Raw genomic sequence first — 23986 nt, 5'->3', positions numbered from 1 at the left:
ACAGACATCAGACAGCTTATCGCAGCTAACGAGCTAACAGGCCAAACAAAGAGTCACAGCAGATGCTAATGTGTCCTGAACAAGGTCTCTTTCCTCTGATAAACCAACATTTACATCCAAATACAAACATTAAAATCACTGATATTAAATTGTTCTTAAACTGACAAAATTTAAAAGTTTAATCTTACAGAGAGGAGTTCAGATGCTTGTTTAGAACTTTTGCTCCCATTCCACACCTGTGGCACGAGCACACAGGAAGTGATGTCATGCCTGGTCCTGCTCAAGGTTTCTTCCTGTTAAAGGGGAGTTTTTCCTTGCCACTGTTGTTTGTTAGGGGTCAGGCCCTGGGATTCTGTAAAGCGCCTAGAAACAATTTTGATTGTAACAGACACTATATAAATAAAGATTGCTTGCTTGATTGATTGATTGATTGATTGATTGATTGATTGATTGATTGATGCATTCAGTTTCATATGAACAAGCACCATTGTTTTGTGATGGACTTCAGTTTAGCTTTAGCTTTTAACTCCAGTCATAGATTATCCTCCGTTTTAAAGAAATGAAGTTAAAAAAACAAATCTGACAACAATTCTTTAAAAAAACCCATCAAAACTTCTTTATTTTTGAAAATACATAAACAAACATGATGAAAAACATCCATGTTAACGTACAATCTTGTATTTTTTTTTTTTTTACAAAGCTTCTGCTTTAAATGACTTTGTCCCTGTTTAATAATATTATTAATGATCATTCTAATAAGAAGGTCAAGGCAGGAGTACAGTCAAAAGACACCAGCTGGAAGTTAAAGGCACAGTACAAAGTACACAGTACATGTTTACGTTAAAAAAACAGCATTGATTTGGGCGCTATATCGTAAAAGAGAGAGAAAATGCCCAGCATCAGTTTGATGGTTGAACTTGCCTCAATAACCCAACTGGCTGTGTGACGTTTGGCAGCACACTGAGCCACAATTAGCTGTTAGCACCAATGGAATTCAGGACAACTGAAATACACAAACACTCAGCGGCTAATGTTTTGTACCCGTATGACATTTTCTTTGAATTGTCAACGATAGCTGTACTTCAAAAGAGCCGGCTGCGTTTGTAGTGAGCAAACCTTTGTGGATATTTCAGCCTCTCTGCGAGTAGTTCCTGTATAAGGGTTGTAATATATGGCTAACCTCTTAGCATAGATGCAATAGAAGGCTACTAATGTGCCAAAACTGCTCATGTGGCTGTCACAATGAATTAAAAAAATAAAAAAGCTTTCTATGTCTGTGTCCACATTGTTGACCTGTAGTGATTTAGCATAACTAAGCTGAAGAGTATGGTTAAAAAAAGGCCAGGATAATGGCAATGCATTTGAAAACAAACATTCTCTCCATATACATATAAATACATTTCTGTGCAAATTGCAACTGAAGGCGCCCGTGGCTGGCTAAGGTTCTCTGTTTGGGTCTTTTTTTTTTTTTTTAATCGACACATCTGGAGGTTGTTATGGACCTGATTAGTTTGGATGTTTCAATCCTGCAGGTTTTGCGAACCTCTAAACGCCGCCATCTGCGCTACACTTTCATAATTGTGTTAAATTTCCACACGCCGCTCCACTAAAGATCGGCCGCGGGTGTTTTGTGAGTGACGCAAAGAGCTCAAATGTCAAAAAACTCCAATTTTTGAAAAAGATTTCATGAGTGGACCGGAACAAGATGTCAGCCAAAACACGAAATCGGCCGACGGCAGTGGCGCTGATGTCGGGCGCCGCTGGTTTCAGGTGGACTTTCAGGCTGAGGTTTAAACTCAGTTCCAGTTGATCCCAGAGACCTGCCATCAACAGGAATGAGAGTTTTGCCGGTGCGACTTAGTGAAACGGTGTAATTTCGTCCGCCAGTTATTCCGACGCCAGTCCTGTCCGTCAGACCTGCAGACGACGCTGCTGACATGCTCGAGGTTTCACTCAGTCGTGAATTAATTCACCTTAATAAACGTCAACCGCTGACACGCGTGCCTCAATTTATATGAGTTTGAGTGTCAACTGGTGGAAAAGAACGCGTTCCGAACATCTACCAGAGGAGCAGTAAAAGAGTTTTATAGCACAGAATAAAAGAGCTCACCTGCTGTAAGAAATGTAATGGAAGACCTTTGATAAATAACATCTCTCAATAATGAAAATAGTATCCAGGGAGCCAGCTTCCCATTATTTTAACATAAAATAAAATATATCTCGTGTTAACTTTGCTTCCCCGACGCAATGCAGAGAGCGTTCAAAGAATCTTTGCTCTTCTACCAGTTTAGCCCTGTTGGTTGATAAATAGTAAAGATGAGACGTGTTTGCATTTATGGTTTCCTAAGCTCTCGTAGCTAATTCCCTGACACGAATGTCCTCTACATGATTTTACAGCACTGGGTGAAATGAGGCAGTTCAGAAGTCGGCTTTGGAGGGGCCCCTGGTGGGTTCTCGCCAGCCCAGCTAGGTGTTGGGGGGGGGGCGATTCTTCTGAGGGGGACTCAGTCCGTTCACCATTTGCCTGGGATGGGGATTCCACACTCGTACCACGACACGTAGCTGACATGGGAGTGTCCACCTATCTGGCCAAAGTGGACCGGCTCCTGTCGGAGGGCTCTGTAGAAACCTTCAACAGACAAAGCTACACTTCAGTACGATTTAGCCGCAGTTAGCTTAACTGCTACAGCCACACGTTACAATACGATGGTAGAGTTAGCGCCCAACATCAACCACGTGTTTTCAACAATAAATATAGGAGGGATCCAGATCCCTGGATCTGATGAAGTCATTCAACAAAAACATTCTGAGTTAAACATTTGCCTGACGTTTGCTGGTGATGACGCACGGCCATGCATCCAGCTTCTGCAGTTAGAACAACCGCAGCTGCACAAACACCTGCCGGGAGGAGTGTTTACCGAGTCTGGATGGGAGCAGGTCTGCTCTGAGGTGCCTGCCTGTTCTTCCATCCAAGAAAGAATCCACGAACTGGCAATGATCCTCGCCGAAGCCAGACTGGTCGCCAATGTTGTAGAATTTACCTGCCCAGTAAAGACAAACAGGAAGGGCTCAGCGACGGGCTGAATGAAGCAGGCATGTGAGGCCCAGGCCAGAGGCTCACCGTTGAGCGTGTCGCTCAGGTAGATCTTGTACCGCAGCGAGTTGCACAGCTGGACTCCGACAAACTTGCGGTACCACGTCCTCTTCACGTACTGTTTGCCGTGACAGTCCGAGTGCGAGTCTGTGGTGAAGGGGAACTGGGTCCAGATGGCATCTTTCCCTGCAGAGATGGAAAAGCTCAGCGCGCAGCCTTGAAGCTGTTAGCACGTACGGCTCTTATTCAACCTTACCGGAGACGTTCTCGCTCACCCGCGGATCGGCTAAACACAGAACAGACAAGGAAGATCCCTGAAGTTAACATCTGGCGAGTCTAAAGTGGTGCTGATAGCAGCAAGTAATTGCAGCATTTTGAGGAATTTGTCCAGTTTGGGGTTGAACCCGGAAGCAGTTGAGCGTGATGGTACCTGATTCTGTGTTGAAAGACACGGGTTCACTCTCGGGGCCGATCCCCAGATCGTTCTTTGGCTTCACCGTAAACTCGTAGCTGTCAAAAACAGGTGAGATGAATAAAAGACCTGACTTTTTTTAATGATTATATTCACCTTCCGTGATCTGGAACATTCCCATCTGCCACAATCCGACCTAAACCACGTCTCGAAAACATACCCGGCGGCTCCTTGACGGCAACAGCGTTTCGAATCACTCGCACCTGCCAGATTTAAGTCCAGCTGTTTTCCCTCACCCCAAATAGTTTTCCTACATCCAACACCGTTAAGCCCAGCGAGCAGAACGGACACCCTCTGCTTATTTTTGCTCTCCGAACGTCTGGCTGCGACACCCTGCTCCACTCTGTAGCTGCTCGGCTTGTTTTGACAGCTGAATGTGGCATGTTTGAGCCGTCTGAGCACTGAAGCAGACCATATTTGTCAGAGCAGAACACATCAGGAGGCGCAGTGGATGGTTCATTGCGGCGTATCCAGTTCTCCCCCTGAGTTAGGCGCTAGCATTGAGTGATTTTTCATGCTTTCATCCGCTGATGCACCACTGAATTAGCCTGACGAGATGTTGCCAGGTGTTTGGTGAAACGGTAGCCGTTTGAATTTTACTCCCTCAGTTTTTCAGATCCAGGAGAATCTCAGGATCTCATTGATGGTGAAACATTTGAGGGAATAATAGAGATGAGCTAACTTTTATGCAGATGTGAAAGTTTTTTGCTATTTGTCAAAATGGTTTCTCAACGGCACTTTTAAGGTTATGGCAGCCAACTGTAAAAATGTAATTTACAGCTAGATTTCTTTCATTTAAATGAACAAGACAAATCTAAAAGTAAATGTGAAATTAAAATGCAAGTATTAGATGAATAGAAACTTTAAATGTAATTGTTAAATATAAATGTTAACTGTAATTATTGAAGGTCTCCATCCAAAACAGCCCCACCCACAACTTCCTTTGGATCTGTGGACAACCTGGCCATCATCTCCAGTGTTCTGTCTCTGTCTGCTACCTTTGGAAAAAGTCAGACTCCGGTTCTGCATCGTTTTCATGGCCATACATTTTTGCCCGTGCATCCCAAATGGTCGTGGCAGTAAGAGTTAATATGTAGCCTACATTCGGTTTGCATATTGGCTTTGCTGTTGAACATGAAGATCTGATAAAAAAATAAATTGGGGCGCTCTAGGAGTATCAAATTTGCTCCCCTAAAAAATAGACAAAAACGAAAAAAGAAGAAAATGCTCCAACTAACATTTCTATAGCCTAACATTAGCGCAGCAGGGTGGGCTGTGTGAGGTGGACATTTAGTTTTACACTCGGCAAGACATTTACATTTACAATGTTTATAATTAACATGTATATTCACATATCAGATTTTGGACTCTAGGCTAAATGTAAGGAAATTAGTTGTGAGTGAACTGTTTTACATGTTTGATGTTTGCTGAGGTGAACCCGTTCTTGGACCAGAATATGATTGTTTGGGTAAATTGCAACAAACACACCTGCTCTCTGGTCTGAGGTTCTCGACAGCTGTGTGGGTCTGGTTGGTGGTGAGGACAGAAACCTGCTCACCATCGGGACCTTTGGCCGTGGAGATGACTTCATACTCTGTGGGGAGGACAGCAAATTCAGGATTGGGTGTTAGAGGGATTCATACCTGGTCAGAAGCGGTGCTCCTCCATACCGGTGGTGTCATTGTCTGATTTTTCCCAGTCCAGGATGACGAAGGACGGGCATCCTTCCACCGTCACCACAGTAAGGTTGGAGGGAGGAGAACGAGGTGGCGAAGTCACATTCACCTCGCCAGGTTCATCTTCTGGGAAGTAGTTGAGGGAGGAGGTGATGGAGCACGGCTCGTCAGGTTTCTTGCCCGTTTGGTAGATGACATGAGGGGCTTTGGGAGCAGGAGGAGCTTAATTAGTCAGAATCCCAGGACTAGTTTGGGTTTGGTTCGGTCCGTGGGTCCACCTACCTACATATCGTTTCTTTCCTAGAGCATCAAGGTCAGAAGATGGCTGTGGTTTGAAGAGCTCTGAGTCTTCCCAGGATTCCTGTCGACTTGCTGGATAAACAAAAAAGACAATTTTGAGAAACATCCTTAAAGGAATTATTCCTTAAAATAATGCACATAAGCAATCAACGTCCAGCCGGAGCAGGTAGGACTCAAGACAAGTCCTTGTACCTGCTGTTGTTGGGGCGAACGTGGTGGTCTGTTTCCGGTCCTGTTTGGTGGGCTTGGTGGTCACTAGGGGAACTTTGGGCTTCGAAATGGGCAACTTGTCCTTCTGCTTCAAGCTGTTCAGTTTGTCTAACGTGATGAAAACAGTCAGTCGACTGAGTGAAGAAGATTCACTGAGACGAGACAAGAGCTGGTCTGACCTGTTTCTCCTGGTTTCCCCACCATATTTGGTTTCTTGTTGAGCGGAATGGACGGGCGAACAGGAGATCCTGAAATAAACAAACATTCAGCTCCTTATATTCAGCAGCAGGTTCAAGATGTTCATCTCTAAGGATCACAAAGATGCATTTAATCCTGAAACTGAAGACTCTTCAGGACCAACGGAGCCATAACGGACCTCCAATCAGAGACAAGGCTTTTCAGTGGTTTGAAGTGTTGAATTATACAACACAATGTCTCTGCTAGCGATCAGATTTAGGCATGTTTTCGCCTGCAGACAGTTTTTGTACATCATCAGGAACGAATAAAGCTTTAACATCGACTGCGGCTCAATTTTCATGCTAGGTGCCCTCCAATCTACTGGAAAATCTATTTTCCTCCCCCAAAATAGAACTTTATACCTGTTTCCAAATGCCAAATGAACCTGAAAACACCAACAATCTCATGTAATTTGTCTGTTTTCCTAAATCTGCTATGCCTAAATCGAGGAGCTGCATCTAATTATACCCACGTCTCTCATTCAGGCAAAAGCCCAAATTCCTCACAATCAAGGATTTGACCTAGTTCCAAAACTAAATGGAACAAATGTGGTGCCAGAAACATCAAGCATGATGGAGTCCTGACAACTTGTAATGTTAGCGCCAATGAAGGCGGGATGGATGCCAGGCTCCCTGCGGTGCTGAACTTTGCTGCTGTTTTCTTTCTTTTCTCTTCTTTTTTTAAAGATGTTTTGTCCTCAAGGACTAAAAGCTTCTGTTATTCTTGAACAGATTGGGCCAAATTTTCATCCATCAACAAAGGTTAATCAAACAGGATTTTTATTTTTAGGCGGCCGCGGTGGAACCTGCTGTGATCACTGACCAATGTCGGAGGTTCCAGAGCGAGACTAAACAAAATAAATGTTAGCACAAATCTGTCTTTTCAAGCACAAACAATCCTGCAATTAAAATGAAGGACAGTTTCCACATTCCGAGGCCTGATGCACGTCAATCTTGCCCTGGTTGCGTGACGGTACTCTAAACACATTTCAGACACATTTAGTGCAATTATTATTCCAGCCATTAAGCAGTCGCCGCTGAATCTGTTGAGCATTTATAAATGAGCCGACCGCCTGTAATTGTCAAACCAGAATCATCACATTCCTTAAAATTCTGCCATCAGAAAAATGTGCAACGCACTGTGAGGTTCTTACAAAAATAAGCTAATGATCAGAGCATCACTTCGCTTTCTGAAAAGTATTTTCCACCATCTTCGCCAAAGCTAGCTTTCTGACTGATGGAGAATAATTGTTCCTTCGTCTTGGCTTCGGCACACACAAGCACGCGAGCCAAATCATGCAGAATCGCGGCGGAGACCAGAGTAACTGAAATACTAGTCAGCACGTGCAGATGTGGATGCAGACAGGCGAAACTCGGACTTCTGCCAACCACAAAAACCACAGAGAATCCAACCTATTCGTCCTCCAAAAGTGAGTTTTATTACTATTAAAACCAGCCTTTATTCCTTTACCTCAGATTTTCAAATAGAGTTCCTCATCTCAGTGTCAGTAGTTTATGCTAGGTATACGCTAACGATACGATTTTACATTTCAGAAATCAGTCAAAAGAGGTTCATCAGACATCTGTTGTGATATCACACAAAAGGGAGGTGAAAATAAAGAGTTTTCCTTGAAAGCATTCATAGAGAAGGCAACAGGTGAGCGCCACATTTCAAATCCCGCCATTTCAAGTCATTCATGCCTGATTGGATATTTGCAAAAGTGGACATACACGCCACAGAAAGCAAGGTGCGATCTGATGTACAGACTGTGACATAACTGAGTTTTAACAGGTCAAAGCCAGAGAAAACCAGAGTCCAGATGTTTAAAACCGTCACCACATGGAGCAGAGAGCGCCGTGATCTGCCGCCGTTACTGCACTTATGTAACCAGCTCAAATAATCAAGCTGCCGCTCCAGCAGATGCTTGATTATTTGGAGAAGATCTGGCAAGAAGCTGAAAACCTGCAGAAGCTCGAGGTGAGACAAACATGTCAGACGAAAGGCGACGCGGACAGACAGATCACTGGATGGATGGACGGATGGATGAGGATTAATAAACACGATGGATGAAGACAGAAACACCGACATGAGCTGCAGCGGCGGTGGAGATGCTGCAACAGTGGCTGGAGGGTTAATGATGGAACACAGAGTGACAAACGAAGTCAGTTTTTACCCAGTTGAGGTCTGGACCATAACGCGGGTTTAGGAGGGGAAATGCCGCGGTGTGGCTGTCCGTTAACTGTTGGGACAAAACCAGGTGTTGTGAGAGGGAAGAAACCAGCACTGACAGCTGAACCTGACGCAGGAACAACCAAAGAAAACGCACCCCGAGTCAAATTCATCCAGTCTTTTCATACAGCTTAGAAAAATCAAGCTGCTTCTGTGGTGGTGGTGAAGAAGCCACCAGGCAGCCTCACCTTTGATGATGAGCTTACATTTGTTAATTGTCTGAATTAATGAGAGTTCACATTCTAGCTTCATTCCAAACCAAATTATCTCAAGGGGCGCCGGAGCACCAACTGGTTGTTCCAGGGTTCGGTTCACTTAGCAGGTGAAAAAAAATTAAAAATCACAAAGTGGAGAAGGAATAAAATTAACCAACAACAACAACAACAAAAACAAACAAAAAACAAACAAGAAAACTGCAGAGAGAAAAAAGCTGAGAAATTCCATGGAACATATTGAAAAATGAAAATGTTTTCAATCATGGATTTAAATTCCAGTGATGGCAGCACCAAGCACAGCAGGGCAGGTTTGACCATCGGCATTCAGCACTCTGCATCGCTAACACACCAACATGGGTTCAGCCAATGAAGGGACTCATTTTGGAACTGCAGCTGAGCACATCTGCTGGGATCTAAACCCGGCATGTGCTGTCGCCATTCCTGAGACTCATCAGCTTAAAACAAGATAATTTATAACGATTATTAACTCTTGTGGTCATCCGTCAAGTGTTGTAGCTACTGTACTGTAGCCTGCGCTGTTCGCTTGGGTGTTTTACTTTTGGTTTATGAGCTCCGATTACAATTCTGAAAGCAAAATCAACAAAACACAGTCTCGTGATGAAAGCTACCCAGAGGAGCGACTGGTGCAGGTCTAAAGCTCCTAAGGAGAGATTTTAGGAGATAGATAAGGCCTCAAAAACCAATGGTAGTGATATTTTCACACTCATCAAAGAGTCTTTAAGTGCTCAAAATCAACGGAAAATATATGAATTGAAGCTGCTGATGTTGCCATGACTGGAAGATGGTGTGAAAAATGATAATAGAGGGAATCCTGGAGGAAATGTAAGTGACAGAGTGAAACTCCTGGAATGAGCAGCCAACCCTGTGAACAAAAACACTGGAAGCTTGATGTAAAGAGACAGTGGCAACAGAAGAGCTGGACTTCAAGGTGGAGAGGAGAGGCAAGATGAGGCTACGTTTACCCCAGTTAGTTTTGTCTCTCTCATTGGCCAGAGCTGATCTCAGCAAAGATGATCCGTCCTGTGATTTGCCGTAAGCTGCGTGGGAGAGAAGAGTTTTAAGGTGGACAAACACCAATAATTCTTAAGAGGCTCCACAACCTGTTGAGTTCAAATTCAGAGGAATTAATCTTTCCTTAAGAAGAGTTTGAAAAAAGAATGAGAAATGTTTTGAGGAAACACTCCTGGAATCGAAGGAAACCTTCTTTTCTTTGCAGATGACACCACTGTGTTCAGAGGGGACCTGGAACCATTAAGTCTGTCAAAGATTTGACCCAGTTTGACCAGAAATGAAAGAGAAACTGAAAAGATGCTACAGCTAAGATAACCACCTGTATCCGGTATTGAATATAGTGAATAATGTCACCGTTAGCAGATGACTGTGTCATTTGTGTTTCGTTTTGAAAACTGCTTCAATATTCTCATCACTGACCCCCCCCCCCCCCCACAAAAAACACTGAAGACAAAAAATAAGGAAGGTTGAAGAGGGAAATTACCAGCGGGGTTATAAGACTTCTCGGGTGCATTAGTGGGAGTAGCTAGTCTGTCCGTGTCTGCCCGTTTGTTGTCCTTAGTAGTTTGCCCGAGATGCAAGTCATCATTGGAGAGTAATTTAAAGATGGGGGCTGTTGTGGTGACTGGTGGGGCAATGGTGGGCAGGAGTTGGGAGAGGGCAGATGGAGGAGTCGCTGGTGGGTTGGAGTCATTTCTAATAGCGTTTTCCATGTCTGAGGTGAGAGAGCAGAGCGGCACAATGATCATGGGAATCTGATGGGACTTCCTTTGATTGCATGATATTTGCTTAAAACTAAATGAATTTCGATTATTCTAGTTTTAAGTAGCACAGATTAAATATCTGAACTCATTGTTTACTTAAATAGCTAAAGGTTCCGGGTTGGTTCTTATTCCCATGATCTTGTGCCTCAAAGAAACAACAAAAGTCCAGACAGAGGACGATAAGGACGACACACAATCACACACAACAGGAGGATCTGCAGAACGACCTGTGTTGTCTTTCCTCCTGAGATCGACAACAACGTCTGCGTCTGAACTGGCTGACATGCAGTCTCATCATGCAGACTGACTGAACATGGCAACCACATCTCAAAGCAACAAGGACAAAAGACACAGACAGAAGATAAAGGGAGAGATCCTCAGTTTGAGATGCTGACTCATTTAACTGATATTAGCAAGAGTACTGTTATAAATATAATAATTTTAATATGTTGACTGTACTAGTGTCTAGTAAACTAGCTCGTATCAATATCTTTTTACTAAAAAGCTCAAGCATGTACAATGTATCAACATCTTGAGCTAAGACAACACACAACACTAACTTTATTTACACCTGTGTGTTAGGGTTGGGGGGAGGGGAATTATGTTTGGAGAGTATACTATTTAAATACTGTAAAAGAGATCAATTAGCTTTAGAAGAATGCTAAAATTCCTATTCAAGTGTGTTTGTCATAATTGTAACCGGAAGTATAATTCGATTTTAAAAAAAATCTTCACATTGGACCATTAAATGGTGACATATTGAACATATTTAGTTCTCCGTCCGAAAAACTAATGTTCAAGTGTGAGAAGAGAGGGAAAAGAAGAAAAAAGAAAATGGTTTAAGATGCAGAAAGGAAGCTTGGGTGCAGTGACATGACTTTTAGCAGCATGGTTAAAAGGCAGCCACGGCTGCATTCTTAGTGGGCGGGGCAAAAGGAACTTACTCTCCACATCTGACCTCCACGGACATCATCTCCACGCCTCGTTTCGACTTTCTAACTGGGCTCAAGGCATGCTAGCAAACAGCCAATCAAAACAGCTGCACTTCCCAGACCAGACCCCTTCCCAGGGGCTGAGCTGAAGCAGGTAAACACAGGCTGCCAAGAAAGGCGGATGATTGTAAATAGATAAGAGAGCATCGTCCGTGTTACCGAAAGACACACGAGGCCATTTTGGCTCAGCAGAGTCGGGCAGAGGCAACGTTTCCTGCTCGTTTTCGGGTTGCACTGTGGGAAATAATATTTGGTTATTTGGAAGAAAAGATGAATGATGACAGTGATGAAAGTGGAAAGTCATGCGTCAGATTTCCTTTGAAACAAAGGAAAAAAACAAGTTATCAGCAACCAGAAAATAAACACTTGTGAAATAGTTTGTCGTCAGGTGAGCTCTACACTGAACGGGCCTTGCACGTGAACTAAATTCAAAACCCTGTCAAAGAAGAAAGAAGTGTTCATATCCAGTTAAAGGCGAATTAATGAGCTGCAGCTGCTTCCTTCTGCCGCCACCACGTTTGTTATTCTAACTCCCAGCGTGATGGACAGCGTCGGCTAGCAGACATATTAGCTAAGTACCAAAGTGACGCGTGTTCATCAGGACTTGAGTCTTAAAAATAAATCTGGGCTGTGATTATAAATCATTCAGGTTTCGGTTTGTTGAAGGTTATGAGTTTCTTACGGCCCATGTGGGGAAAATGTGTGTGCAGGCCTGCAGTAAAGGGGTTAAGTAAGACCAAAACAGATTAAAAACAAGAAGTGATGAGTGTGTGTGCGGAGGAAAGAAGGGATAATCACCGAAGGTTCGAGGGGCTCCGGGGAAAGCGAAGTTTTTGAGCAGAGGAGAGAGTCGAGTCCGGTTGTGCAGAGCTGCAAAAGAGTCGACACGTCAGAGGAAACGAAAGCACCAACTGTGAAAAAGAGGCGTCAAACCGGCAACCTGTGAGAGAAAAACCTTAAATATAGAAGGAATACTTACCGCTTGATATCAAAACACACCTTTGTGTCACCTGATTTGGAAATAAAGCTCTTGTAATCGCTTTAATCAGTTTAATCTCAGCTTCCGAAATTCTGCCGCAGCGTGTCAACGCCGGCTCTATTACCCGCCTGAACTTGCTGTTGCGTTTGTCAGAATTGTTTTTAATGTCATTATCATCATCATCATCATCATCATGGAGGCAACTGCCTGTACAAACCAGTAGCATTTAAGATATGCCATAAATATTGATGAGGCAGCAACAAAACCATTGCCTAAAAAAGTAGAGCAATTCAGCAATTCAAAGGGAAGACAAATCTTACCAGGACGAGGAGGGAAGAGTGGGCCGAGAGGTTTCTGAGGGATAGAAAAGATCATCTTTAAGTTTTGTGCATCTGAAATTATCAGAAATAGTCCTGAAACTGTAGCTGTCTCTCAGATGTGGTGACACATGTTGTCAGGTTAATGCATTTAATCTCAATCTTGCCAGTCAGAGGCGTCCACACACAGGCGGAATATTTATGAGGTCATAAATTTGCTCCGTAAATGGAGCGACTTTGACCTCTGCCCCAGAACACTTCAGCTGGGAATTGGACGTCACGCCATGGGCATGTTTCACGCTACATACATGAGCTGAGCATGTGGAACATGCACAGGGGCCCCCACAGGAAGCTGCCAGGTCAGTATGGGGTCAACGCCATGTTGAAGTCCAACATTGCACAATTTAGGGAACATTTAAGTCGTTAAATGACAAAGTAAACACAAAGTTCCTGCTAGTACCAGATTGATGTTTCAGTCTGACCCCAGAGAGAGGCGGCAGGTACCTACCATTGGTTTGGCCAAAGGATTATGCAGCTTGAAAGACTTCTTTGCATTCTTATCTGTAAATGTCCAGAATATATAATCAGATTTGATCAAATACAGGCCTTAAAAGGTTTGAGTTTAGAAGGAGAATCTCTTCCTCACCGCCCATGTTGGTGTTGTGGATAATCGGTTTACTCCACGTGCCCCTGCGGTCATCTTTGTTGGAGCGCACGCCAAACTCGTAGGGAGTGTTGGGTTTCAGGTTGTCGATGACGGTTTCGCTGGTTGGGCAGGTCTGATAGATCCATTTCCTGTTCCTCTCTCTGTAACGGATGGTGTAGAACCTGAGACCAAGAGGATACAGATTACAAAAGAAGGAAAATGGAAAGATCCAAGGATGCAGAGAGACAAAGATCTATCAAGGGAGTTCCTCAGGGTTCTATTTTTGATCCTCAGCTAATTCACCAGCTGAACATCAGTTTGATTTTTTCACGTGACCGGGATCCATTCGATGTTCGATCGACGACATCTCGACTCTTCAGGAAAACCAAAAGCCAACGTCACAATTAAGAACAAACAAAGACCGATAGATTCAACGTTACTGACGAGTTTCCGTCCGTTGGTGCGGTCCAGCTCTGGTCGACCGCAGCCGCTGTGACCTCAGCACGGAAAGTTATTAGAATTAGGTGTTGTTAATTCTGGCAGGCGAAACTCGTGTTTTTCAGAGCAGGACTCCCAACATAAATGTGCGGCAGCAGCCAAACACAGAATCCAAGGACAGAATAAACATTCAGTCTTAATAAAATTTCCCAGAGTGGCAGAAGACGCCTGGTTTCAAGCTTTCCGACAGCGTCTCCAACTTGTGTGACAGAAACACACAAAATAAAGATTTCTGGAGGCAGAAAAAGCTGATGGAAAATAGTGCCAGTGCGTGGCGGAGGAACATCACTCGACACACTCAAACACGAGGAGCAGCAGAAGCTGAACGCTGCACCAACCGGCAAACTCTGCCGACAACGAAAGACATCTGAACGGTTTCATAATAAACCACTTCCATGTGGGAGGCGCCTGAAGGTCACCGGAGTGTGATCCAAAATAATTCAAAGCAAAAGACGCCGCAGCTCCACCGGATCAGTTTCTTCTGCTTCCGTTACAACATTTGATATTTCTCTGAAGCAGAAGAAAGCATACGTGACATTTCCTCGTGTGTTTCTTGTCCCTGTGCAGCCGCGCATGTTTACCAACAGTCAAACGTCTCTCAGGATTTCTGTGGTTTCATGTATTTATGCATCGAGCAAGTCATGTTTTCACGGCTGAATAGTCTCACCCGTCCTCCAGACACTCGTTCAGGATGTTCCCTTCGTAGGGGGTCTTTAGGTAGTTTCCCCAGGACAGCAGCACCGTGGTGGGGCTGACCGAGTCGATCACCAGGTGCAGCGGCTTCTCCAGATTCACCTTCCCTGATCACACAGGTGAGACACAGTCAGACTTCCTGTCGCCATAAACTGCCGCGTTAACCCAAACAGGAAGCGGTTCTGCAGTACCTGTGCAGTGTTTCTTCACGTCGTTGACTGGGATTGGCTGGACGGCCACCAGGTACTTTGGCTCAGCGTCTAAAGAAGGAAATTTTCACAGTTGGGTTCAGAGGATCAGGCCTCAGACACTAAACAGCTGCATAGTTTTAAATCTTTTTCCAGACACAGAGGAAAACATCCGGGAACGTCGGAGGATTCCTTCGGTGCACGTGTTGACTGCAGTTAAAGGCTGATTAAACTCAGGATAAATTAAACCCCACGGCTGTTTCACAGCGTTCGTGGTTTTTTCATTAGGTTTTAAAACTGAGCAGATGTTCAGTCTGAGCTGTGGAGGTCCAGTACGAGCCCCAAAAGAGCACGGAACCACGACGTCATGACGACCTGCAGAGTCTCACAGATCCGTGAGGAGGTCTCCCCTTTGCTGCGACGCTAACGACGCCACGGCGAGCATCGAAACGACCCCTCCGGCACACAAACACGTGCGAGCGATTACAAGGGGATGGAGACGGTGCGACAGCTGCAAAAGGTTTCTGAACAATGCGATCTGAACTGAGCTCCCATTCTTCAAAACTCAGCCACAAACCCAGACAGGAATGTTTCTTTTCGCTTTATTTCAGCCTGGAGCTTCTGTTACAGTCATGGATGGAGTTCAGTTCGATCACGGCTTCATTTACAAGCACAACCGACACCATGTTTTTCCTTTTTCCTGTAGTTTTAGACGTGAGCAACAGCGACGATCTGATTCAGCTTCAGATGGTAAAGAAACAGGATGGAATGATTACACGCAGAGCAACGCAAAAACACACACATACGGGAATCTGTGAAACACAATAGACTATCTAAGACAGGAGCTGTGTCTTAACCTGCCATCACACACTACACAGGTGACTCAGCAGAGGGGACGCCATTTGTAGGAGTGTCCCAATGCTAAGCGAGGGTCGCGGTACCCTATATAGTGCATTCACTGTATCCCACAATTCATTGCAACAACTGATGCTCATAACTAAGCAATATATCCCATCCTCCTTTGCGTGAAGCTAGACAAGACGATAATTATTAATAATGAAATTAAATATGAATGGATTAGCAACCAACTTATATGTATTACTTAGAAATAAAAGGATTTGAATGGTGCTGATGTTGAGTTGGTATGTATTTATTACGTACGAAGCAGGTTAAAGCTCCGTGGACAAGCGTCCGAAAGCGGAAATTCATTGAGTAGTTCCCTCAAGCCAACTTCCAGTTTAGTGAGTCGTGAACAGGGGACAAGGGTGTGATTTCAGATGCTGCCAAGAAACCCAAACGTGGGAGAAGAAGTTGGCCGTTCATAAAGTCAAACAATGTTCACGCGAGACAATGGACATTAAACATCCGCGCTCACCAACAATGTTGGTATGGAGGGCAGTGACAAACACTCACTAATGGTGTGGAAGCATTAACGCAAACAGGGACGACTAGATTCAGTAGTAAATAATCTATAAACCTATTAGTTCTACTTTTGCTTTTTATTTTTACCACCGTTAAACTTTTGTTGGCTTTTTTCCCCCCCAATATGAAACATACACAGTGTAATAATTCGCTATGTACACACGAACCAACCAAGGAAACTGTGAATGATCAATTTCCTGTTGGCCAATCGTGCGGTTTAGGAACCAGAAATGTCGATCAGCGGAGGATTTAAGGATTTGACACTGCGGTTGGTCCTCCCCGAGGTGCTGATGGATGGTTCTTAACAGAGAGCTTTTCACAAGAAAGAAAAACACCACATGGAGGTTTCCTGACATCAAAGCTCCGCCCACACAGGATGACTGACAGGTGACTGCTGGGCCGCGAAGAGCCTGGAAATGGAAAATAAGCTTTTCTATAGCTGAACTCTTTATCATCTATCTTTTGGATTTACATTAAGTCACCACAGTGGAACGTACAGCCAACGCGAAGGCCAGGACTGCTGAATTTTCCTTTTACACCCGAACGCAACGCGCCAGAAAAGATGGAAATGTGATATTTGAATGAGTGAAAAAGCAGCTTCAGCAGGTGTTTTTGTTGAGATCCGACGGTTAATATATAAAATTTATGGAGAAGTAACCTGGAAACAAGAGAAGAAAATGGCTCTGGGTAAAATCCCAACCACTTTTAGAATCACCAGTCAGAAAAGAACAATTTTTTTTGGTCTTTTGGTGAAACAAACTATTGAAACCTTCAAACATTTGAAGACTCTTGGTTCCACATTCAGCCAGATGGTTCAAAACAAAGGGTTCTTGGGGGAACCTTTGCCAAAGTTCTTAGAGTTCTTATATTTAACTTTTCCTGGATTCAAAATGATGCGTGGCTTCCATGAAGCCAGTGAAATTCTATTGAAGGTTCTCTAAAGGACCCTGTGTGGGATTGTCATCTTATGAATATTGAGGTTGTTTACGACAAACCACGTCTCTCCCCCATCAGGAAATCGGGCCCTAACAGTTGATAAAACTGATCCAATAATTTACAGCAGTGCAAACAAAATCAGTGCGTCCGGAACGCTGCTGACGGACGGTTCACAGCAGGTTTTCAGCAGCACAACGTGCCGTCGCATTTTTTATTGTCTTCCCGCATGCAGATTGGATAAAAACTGTTGGCGAGGAATCAGAAAGCAGATCAGAACCACCTGCTGTTGTTATCTGATTCCCAGATATTCTCACGTTTTGGATTTTCCCCTTTGGAATTCTCCAGGATCTCATTGTTTCCCACGACAAATGAGGGTTTAGACACGCTAAGGCGTGCTACACGAGGAGATAATCTAGCCATTGAACTGATGAGGGGGGATTTTTTTTATACTATTAACCTGTCTAGGAAGTTCCTGAGGAACACTAAGAATCTTCTAAAGCTTCACTGAAATGTTGAAGCGACGTCTTTAAGGCGACACGTGTCTCCGTACCCATCTCCGTCTCGTACGGTTGTCCGTTCTCGGGCAGCTGGATGAACTGTTTGGAGAACATGCTGCTGCCGTATCCCAGGATGTAGCCCTCCAGCTTCACATCGGGACTCGGACGCACAAACTTCATCACGATGGTGTCGCCGGTGGCGTTGATCCGAACCTTCATGTTCTGACGACGCACTGAGGGGGGAGAGAGAAAAGGAAGGTTTTAGACAACTGGGGCAGAAAAAAGTCAAAACTTTCAGATGAAAATAAGAATGGTAAGCTCAGTCCCCAACTCTTGTCCTTCCTAATATAGTTTTGCCGCTGAATTTCAGGCCAAATTCTCTAAAATTAAAGCCGCTCAGGCCCCATTAAACATAATTACAGGTAGTTTTCAAGCTTTAGAGAGGAAACAAAGAATATAAAGGAGGAGACTAATCTGCCAGATTAGATTTCAGTTCTGGTTACTTCTCCACGGTTTGCCTTTAATTTGCGTCTCTGGATCCTCGACTTGTTGAAACATTTCTCTTCCCGTTGGAGTTTGTTTTGGCACAAAGAAGCTTTCAAGTGCAACTAAAAGTCAGATTTAAAAAGAATATGAAGTACTGTTTGTACTGCAGCTAAAGCGGAACCTCTTGTTAATTCCTGGATAATTTACAGTCTTGCAAAAACTTGTTCAGTGAAACCAGCCTGAAAACCACCAAACGGCCGTCCAACAATTACAGAGTCCAGTCAGTCGAGCACTTTGGTCCAGACTGAAAGAACTTGGCTTGATGGATTAAGATTACATCTGATATTCGTGCTCCCCTGAGGAGGAATCAGGTTTCGATTTGGCGGTTCAAGTGAAACGCGTCGACTGTTTGGTAGATTAAATTAGGATGAATTGTGTTTGCTTCTCATCGGCATGGTAACTCGATCACAACCATGGCAACAATCTCTAAAATGACACGCCAGCAGTCTCTTTTGGGAGTGTGTGAGACGGATCGTTAAACTGTCCTGAAGTCACTTTAGCATCAAATACGGGGAGGTGATTAATCTGGTTGTCATGGATGCGTCTGGCAGTGATGGAGGACATAAAAAATGTCTCCAATGTTTCCATTATATTTAGAGTATAATGATGTTTCAAAGAGGATATTGTGCTTCCTTTATTCGGGATCAAAGGAAACAAACGATTAATTTAGACAATGATAAAACTGCCGAGTTGATTATCTGCAAAACTGAAGACAAACAGTTCTGGTTTGATTTCATGACAACGCACGATTCCCACGATGGTATCTGCCTTCAAAAGCAAACAGTCCGTATCCGACACGTCGCGTCTGTAATTTGGACCAAACTTTAATCACCATGTTCAAACAGCACATGAACACAGACCTCACGGCCTCGGCGCCCAGTGTCACGTTGAACTTTTACAAGTTGAACGAGTACGGAATGTTTCAGCCCTGCATGGTTTTCTGCAGGAACTATAAAGCTTTTATGATTTTTCAACCATGAAGAACACACAAATCCACAGCAGCACTTCCTGTTTACATCCCTCAAAGCATTACGGGATCTGTGAATTCAGGCGTTTGACCTCAAAGGAGCGCTATTCTCGCCGATTCAGCAGGAATCGAGTCGTTTGTTCTCCGGCGTTCCCAGAAACACAATGAAGCTGTTAAGAGTTCGTTTGTCAGATCGTCAAAAGCCAGTTGGCGCTGGGAGATGATCAGATATTTGATGCTTCGCGATCGTTACCGCCATTGTAAGGCTCTATATGTGGCTTTACGAGCTCGCTTGTGTTTTCTATAAAACTTTCAACAGCTCCTAATTTAAGTCTGGTTTCAGGGACTGAAAAGCCACAGAGGAAAATTTGTTTTAATATTTAGCAACAATGGGCCCTCTGAATTAAACACAAAATGCCAACAAAAAAAACAAAAAACAAGCCTTTGAAGAATTAGCAGTTTTATTCGCGTGAGATGGATAAACCGCGCAACTATGAAAAGTGTATTTTACTAACCACGTTTCTGCATCTCACATCTTCATTTTCCTGTGAACATACAGTATTTTTATCCTTCATTTGCTCTTCTACCGGCTGTTTCATTGGCCGCGGGTCTGCTCGGCGGTTTCTGCCTATTAACAGGCTGCGTCTTTCCTGAAGGACAGATTCATCACATGGAAAGTTTGGTCTGGACCTGCCCCACGTGCTGCGTGTGGTGAGGCGTGAAATAAAAGAAGCTGACCTGAGTGTTGACTCACATTTGTCCACGTTGACTGTTTTTATAAAGCGAATTAATGATAAAGAGGGAGTTGAAGTCTTTCCATTCAACTCTCTAAAATTGGACAAAACCTTAAATAGATCTTGGCTTAAGTGCTCTGTCACTTTAATGGCCTGCAGCTTTCAGTCCGCTTCATGGATAAACTCCATCACAGGAACATTTTCCTCCCACTTTCCTGTGTTTGTTTAGCTGATTAGCTTTGTGCACCGCCTCAGGCCCGTGCACGGCAAAATAATCAGCCCTCATTCTGCATTCGGGCCTCCTGCAGCCGCGGCGACCGGCGAGTCCCCCCCCCCCCCCCCCCCCACCAAAAAACGTTGTGTTTTTCAGCAAGTCTGGACATTCTTTTTCTTTTCCAATTGCCCACTTTGCGCCGGGTCGCGGATCCATTCGTCACGTCCAGGTTTTCTTTCCTGCCTGTGTGGGAAAGCCTGCGGAGAGGCTGATCCGCTGGACGTGTGTCATCATGCAGCTCATTCTTGGCAGGGCTGCGCAGCTTGTCGGAGCCGTACCAGCAGCAGCTGATTAAGAGGAGCGGATAAAGATGACATGAAAGGCAGCGGGGCCCCTCCTCAGGGCCCCCCCTCCTCCCCGCAGAACCTCCCATCGATCCCCTACAGCCTGAGGAGCGTCAAGTTCAAGCAGCAGTGGACGATGTTCACGCGTCGTTTCATCCACCAGAGACGAAACCGTTGGACTCAAAGGACAAAAGAGAAAAATTACAAGAAAAAGGGACTAAAAAGCGCTTTAATACACCCATCGAAGCGTCAAACGCTGACCTGCTGCATACACAGTATAGCAGAGATCCACAAAATAGGACAAGAGACTATTTATGAGACAGAAAACATAAGATAGCACAAAAACAACTGAACACTAACGGCTGCAACAAGTACAGCCAAGAACCTTCAAGTGGAACGTCAGAAGTTCCTGCAGCCACTGCAACATACAGACTGAAGACAAGCATCAACAGCCGCTATTGTTAATAATATTTGCATTCATAGACACTGGCAGTGAGAACAGGGAGTACAGGGCACCACATGGCAGTATCACACAGAGGTGGAGAAGAAAGCGCTGATTTTACAGGTTTCACTGGGAAAATGGTGTTCCACTGCTCAATATGATGCTTCTCACTCCCGGAGGAGGACTATATGGTACATCTGCACATTTAAACAACTCTTCTAACACACACACACACACACACGTGCCACCATTTTAGTCGAGCAATCTTCAGGTGTGGCTCAACACCAGCCTGAGAAACCTGAGACCAGCCACCTTTGTCTGGTACTGTTTGCTGATAAAGTGGACTCGAGACATTAGGACAGGCGGCTGCAGACTGCGTCTGTCCAGATTCTGAGTTACTGTCGTCATTTGGAGCCACGAGCAGCTTGGTGGAGCGTGATTGTGAAAGCTCCAGCAGATGAGCTGCAGGTCTGCGCAGCAGCCAGGGATCCATGTGCAACTATTTTTCATCCTGCAACTTCAACTGTGAACTTATTAAACCGATCGCAGCTGGATACGGGCGTGTTCTGTGCTCAAGCAAACGTAGCTTTCAGCTAATTTCTGCAGTTCTCAGAAAGAACAGATTCAAATCTCTCTCTCTCTCTCTCTCTGTTGATCTTGGCTGTCTCTCATCCTCCCATCTCACTTTAGTCATGCTCCAAGCGGCAGTATTAGACCACAGTGTCAATCTTACACCCTTTTTCCCCCCTATAGATGTTTAATGACACAGAAAATTACAGGTTACATCATGAGAGTGCCCTGCCCCCTCCAGGCGGGTGAAACACACCTGCCCGCGGGACTCGACGTTCTGCCAGCACGCACCAGATGAAACACGACATCCAGAAATCCACCCCAGCGTTACGGGTTCATCCAGGGAATTTTTGGATGAAAAAATGTGAGGAAAAGAGCAGAACAACGTGAGTCAGAAGTGCTGACTCAGCAGAGAGAGAGAGAGAGAACGGGAGGTCGAGGGACGCAACCTGTGCACCAGAGCAAGCGTGTGTCAGACAGGATGCCAGAAGAACATGCCAAGCTGGAGAAACTCAGCTGGAGTGATGCTCAAAGGCTGACACGCGACACCGTGCACATTTCCCAGCTGCATATCTGTCGGCATCTCAATCGTTTTGCATCGTTTTGTTAAAAAAAACACCTTTTTGTAACTTTGCATCTCTGCAAACACTGAAACGCTCAGAAGAGTCTTTCCGAGCGTGTTTCCGTGCACTTGCCTCTGGTCCTCTGCGCGGGGCCGGCATTGAGGAGAAACATCCCTCCGTGCAGGAGAACCAGGATGCGGAGGAGGACAGCGATGGCCGACATGACCTCGGGGGCTGCAGCTTCCAGATGAGGGTGAGGAGGATCGACTGGGAGCTGGACAACTTCACTAAGCGTCTCCTCCTGCAGACTTAGGACTTGTTCAGCCGTTGGACGTCCTCAGTGTGGAGAGGTGGACCACCAAAACAGAAGCATCTATAGTGCAGGTGGGCGAGGCCTCGATGACATCACCCCCCCAGCAGCCCCTCTTCCCTCCCTCCCTCCCCTCTCTCCTCCCCTTTTCTTCATGTGTTGTTTTCCAATCACATGTGGCCGTCCTAAACTTTAGAATCCAGCCGCGCACATGTTTGCCAGCAGAGCTGCTGGGTTGTGGTGTGTGTGTGTGTGTGCGTGGGGGTGGGGGGGGTATACAGTAAGAATAAAGAGTTACCCACCCACCCCCCACACACGCACACACATGCAAACTCTCTCTCGCTCTCACACACAAAAGTCTCCTTGTTTTTCTTGTGAAATTCATATTTTGGTCCTCAATTTGTAGAATGTTCGTAAAAACATGCACACACGCACACACATAAATACACACGCACACACGTATACACACAAACACACACAGTGTTGTGTGTTTGGGTCACTGAGGTTTGTTCCATGTGCTCACAGGAAAGCTTGTGAAATCAGAGCGTCCGTGGTGGCTGAATTTCATCACAGGGGATAATGAAATGCACACATACACCAACCCAGTTCTCACACACACACACACACACACACACACACAAGGCCAAACGTGCTGACATGTTTTCTCCGTGTTGGAGAGAGTTGCAGTTAAAATGTGATGATGGAGGAAGGTGAGGGGGGGGCGGGGCAGAGGGGAACACCCAAAGCTCTGGTCCCGGACTGCAGGGCCAAAGTCTGTCCAGCACGTGCCTACACATGCGACAGGATGGGGGAAAGTCGAGGGGCTGCCAGTAGGAAAAGAACAGAGCACCCGAGGTTCAGAGCAGGAAAACCAGGAGCGGAGCAGCTCTGGGAGGAAACGGGAGGTTAACGGGTGTTATCACGAGGGAAAAGGGCAGGAAGAGGAAGTTCTGCTGGCAGCAGGGACGCTCACGTCTCAGTACACAACAGGATTAAAATGAAAAACAGATATAAAGCGGCTGAACAACAAAACTCAAAGTAAAGAGTAAAAGAGTGAAACTGTGATGAGGTTTGTGGTTGGATCCAGCTTTGATCCTGATGACATAAGTGAATTTAGCTGTCAGATAAGGGTGTCAACAATCCTTCTGACCCAAACAGGACACTATTCATAGCATCATTAGCATTTTTGCACAGTCAGCTCTTTTTTGGGGTCCATTTCAAGCATCCTTTGAGAACAGTCGGAAACAAACATCTCCATCCTGAGGACGCACTGATAACATCAGGATCTTTGTCTTTATTTGACATGAGAAGTGACACTTTTACAGTGGCAGGAAAAAGTCAGACAGCTGCTTACAACAAGCTAGAACACGCAGCAAAGGAAAAGATCAGCTCCCATTCATCTTCGCCCTTGTTTGGGCTCCGTGTGTCTGCCTTTATAAAGCTTGTTTTGTTAGCGAAGAGCAGCAGAGCGGCCTCGTTCTTCGCCCCATAAAAGTCAAACGTGCCCACAAAAGACGGTGCTGCGGCTCGTTGAGCCAGGACTAATCAAGGTCACACAGCCCCAAGCACAACGCCTCCAACACATTCAGCTAATCGGGCTAACAAGGCTAAAGGAGCCAATTAGGCTAATGCTCCAAATGAGAACAAGCTGATTTTCCATTTAATGTCATTTAACAGTCAGAAGGAAAATGTTCTGTTGAAAACCTACATTGGTTTTATTCTGGTTGGATGGAATTTCAGAAGTTTAAGGACCTTAGCTGAAAAGATCTGAGAAGATCCAGGTTTTCTTTCGGGGCTTACTGGTTTTTCCCCAACATGATACTGATGGTGAAGATTTTTGATCCAAAATTTTCCTTTTACAGCATCAACATATGTGATTATGTTTCACCTCAAAACTCA

The 23986-nt window shown here is 44.8% G+C and overlaps 1 protein-coding gene across 7 annotated transcripts; it reads right to left on the bottom strand.

Annotated features, from left to right (window-relative positions):
- Positions 1–589: 589 nt before the first annotated feature.
- Positions 590–22130, bottom strand: abi3bpb (ABI family, member 3 (NESH) binding protein b). 7 transcript variants are annotated; one of them, XM_011606302.2, is made up of 22 exons: positions 21910–22130; positions 17451–17630; positions 14546–14614; positions 14329–14461; positions 13164–13345; positions 13026–13078; positions 12521–12554; positions 12020–12091; positions 11381–11455; positions 9950–10180; positions 9417–9491; positions 8163–8228; positions 5932–6000; positions 5735–5860; positions 5525–5614; positions 5237–5446; positions 5055–5160; positions 3525–3604; positions 3351–3380; positions 3122–3280; positions 2919–3041; positions 590–2629 (listed from the first exon to the last, which is right to left on the bottom strand). In XM_011606302.2, the coding sequence occupies exons 1-22, from the start codon at positions 21998–22000 to the stop codon at positions 2514–2516; spliced, it is 2370 nt and encodes a 789-aa protein (XP_011604604.1). In that variant the 5' UTR covers positions 22001–22130; the 3' UTR covers positions 590–2513. The 7 variants fall into 7 exon arrangements, with proteins under 7 accessions (XP_011604604.1, XP_029696324.1, XP_011604605.1 ...); XM_029840464.1 differs by lacking the exon at positions 11381–11455; XM_011606303.2 differs by lacking the exons at positions 9950–10180; positions 11381–11455.
- Positions 22131–23986: the final 1856 nt, after the last annotated feature.

Source organism: Takifugu rubripes, chromosome 8 (assembly GCF_901000725.2).
Source record: "Takifugu rubripes chromosome 8, fTakRub1.2, whole genome shotgun sequence".
NCBI classification, from domain to species: domain Eukaryota; kingdom Metazoa; phylum Chordata; class Actinopteri; order Tetraodontiformes; family Tetraodontidae; genus Takifugu; species Takifugu rubripes.
The sequence above is the reverse complement of the archived record's forward strand: the minus strand, read 5'-3'. Positions and strand labels throughout refer to the sequence as shown.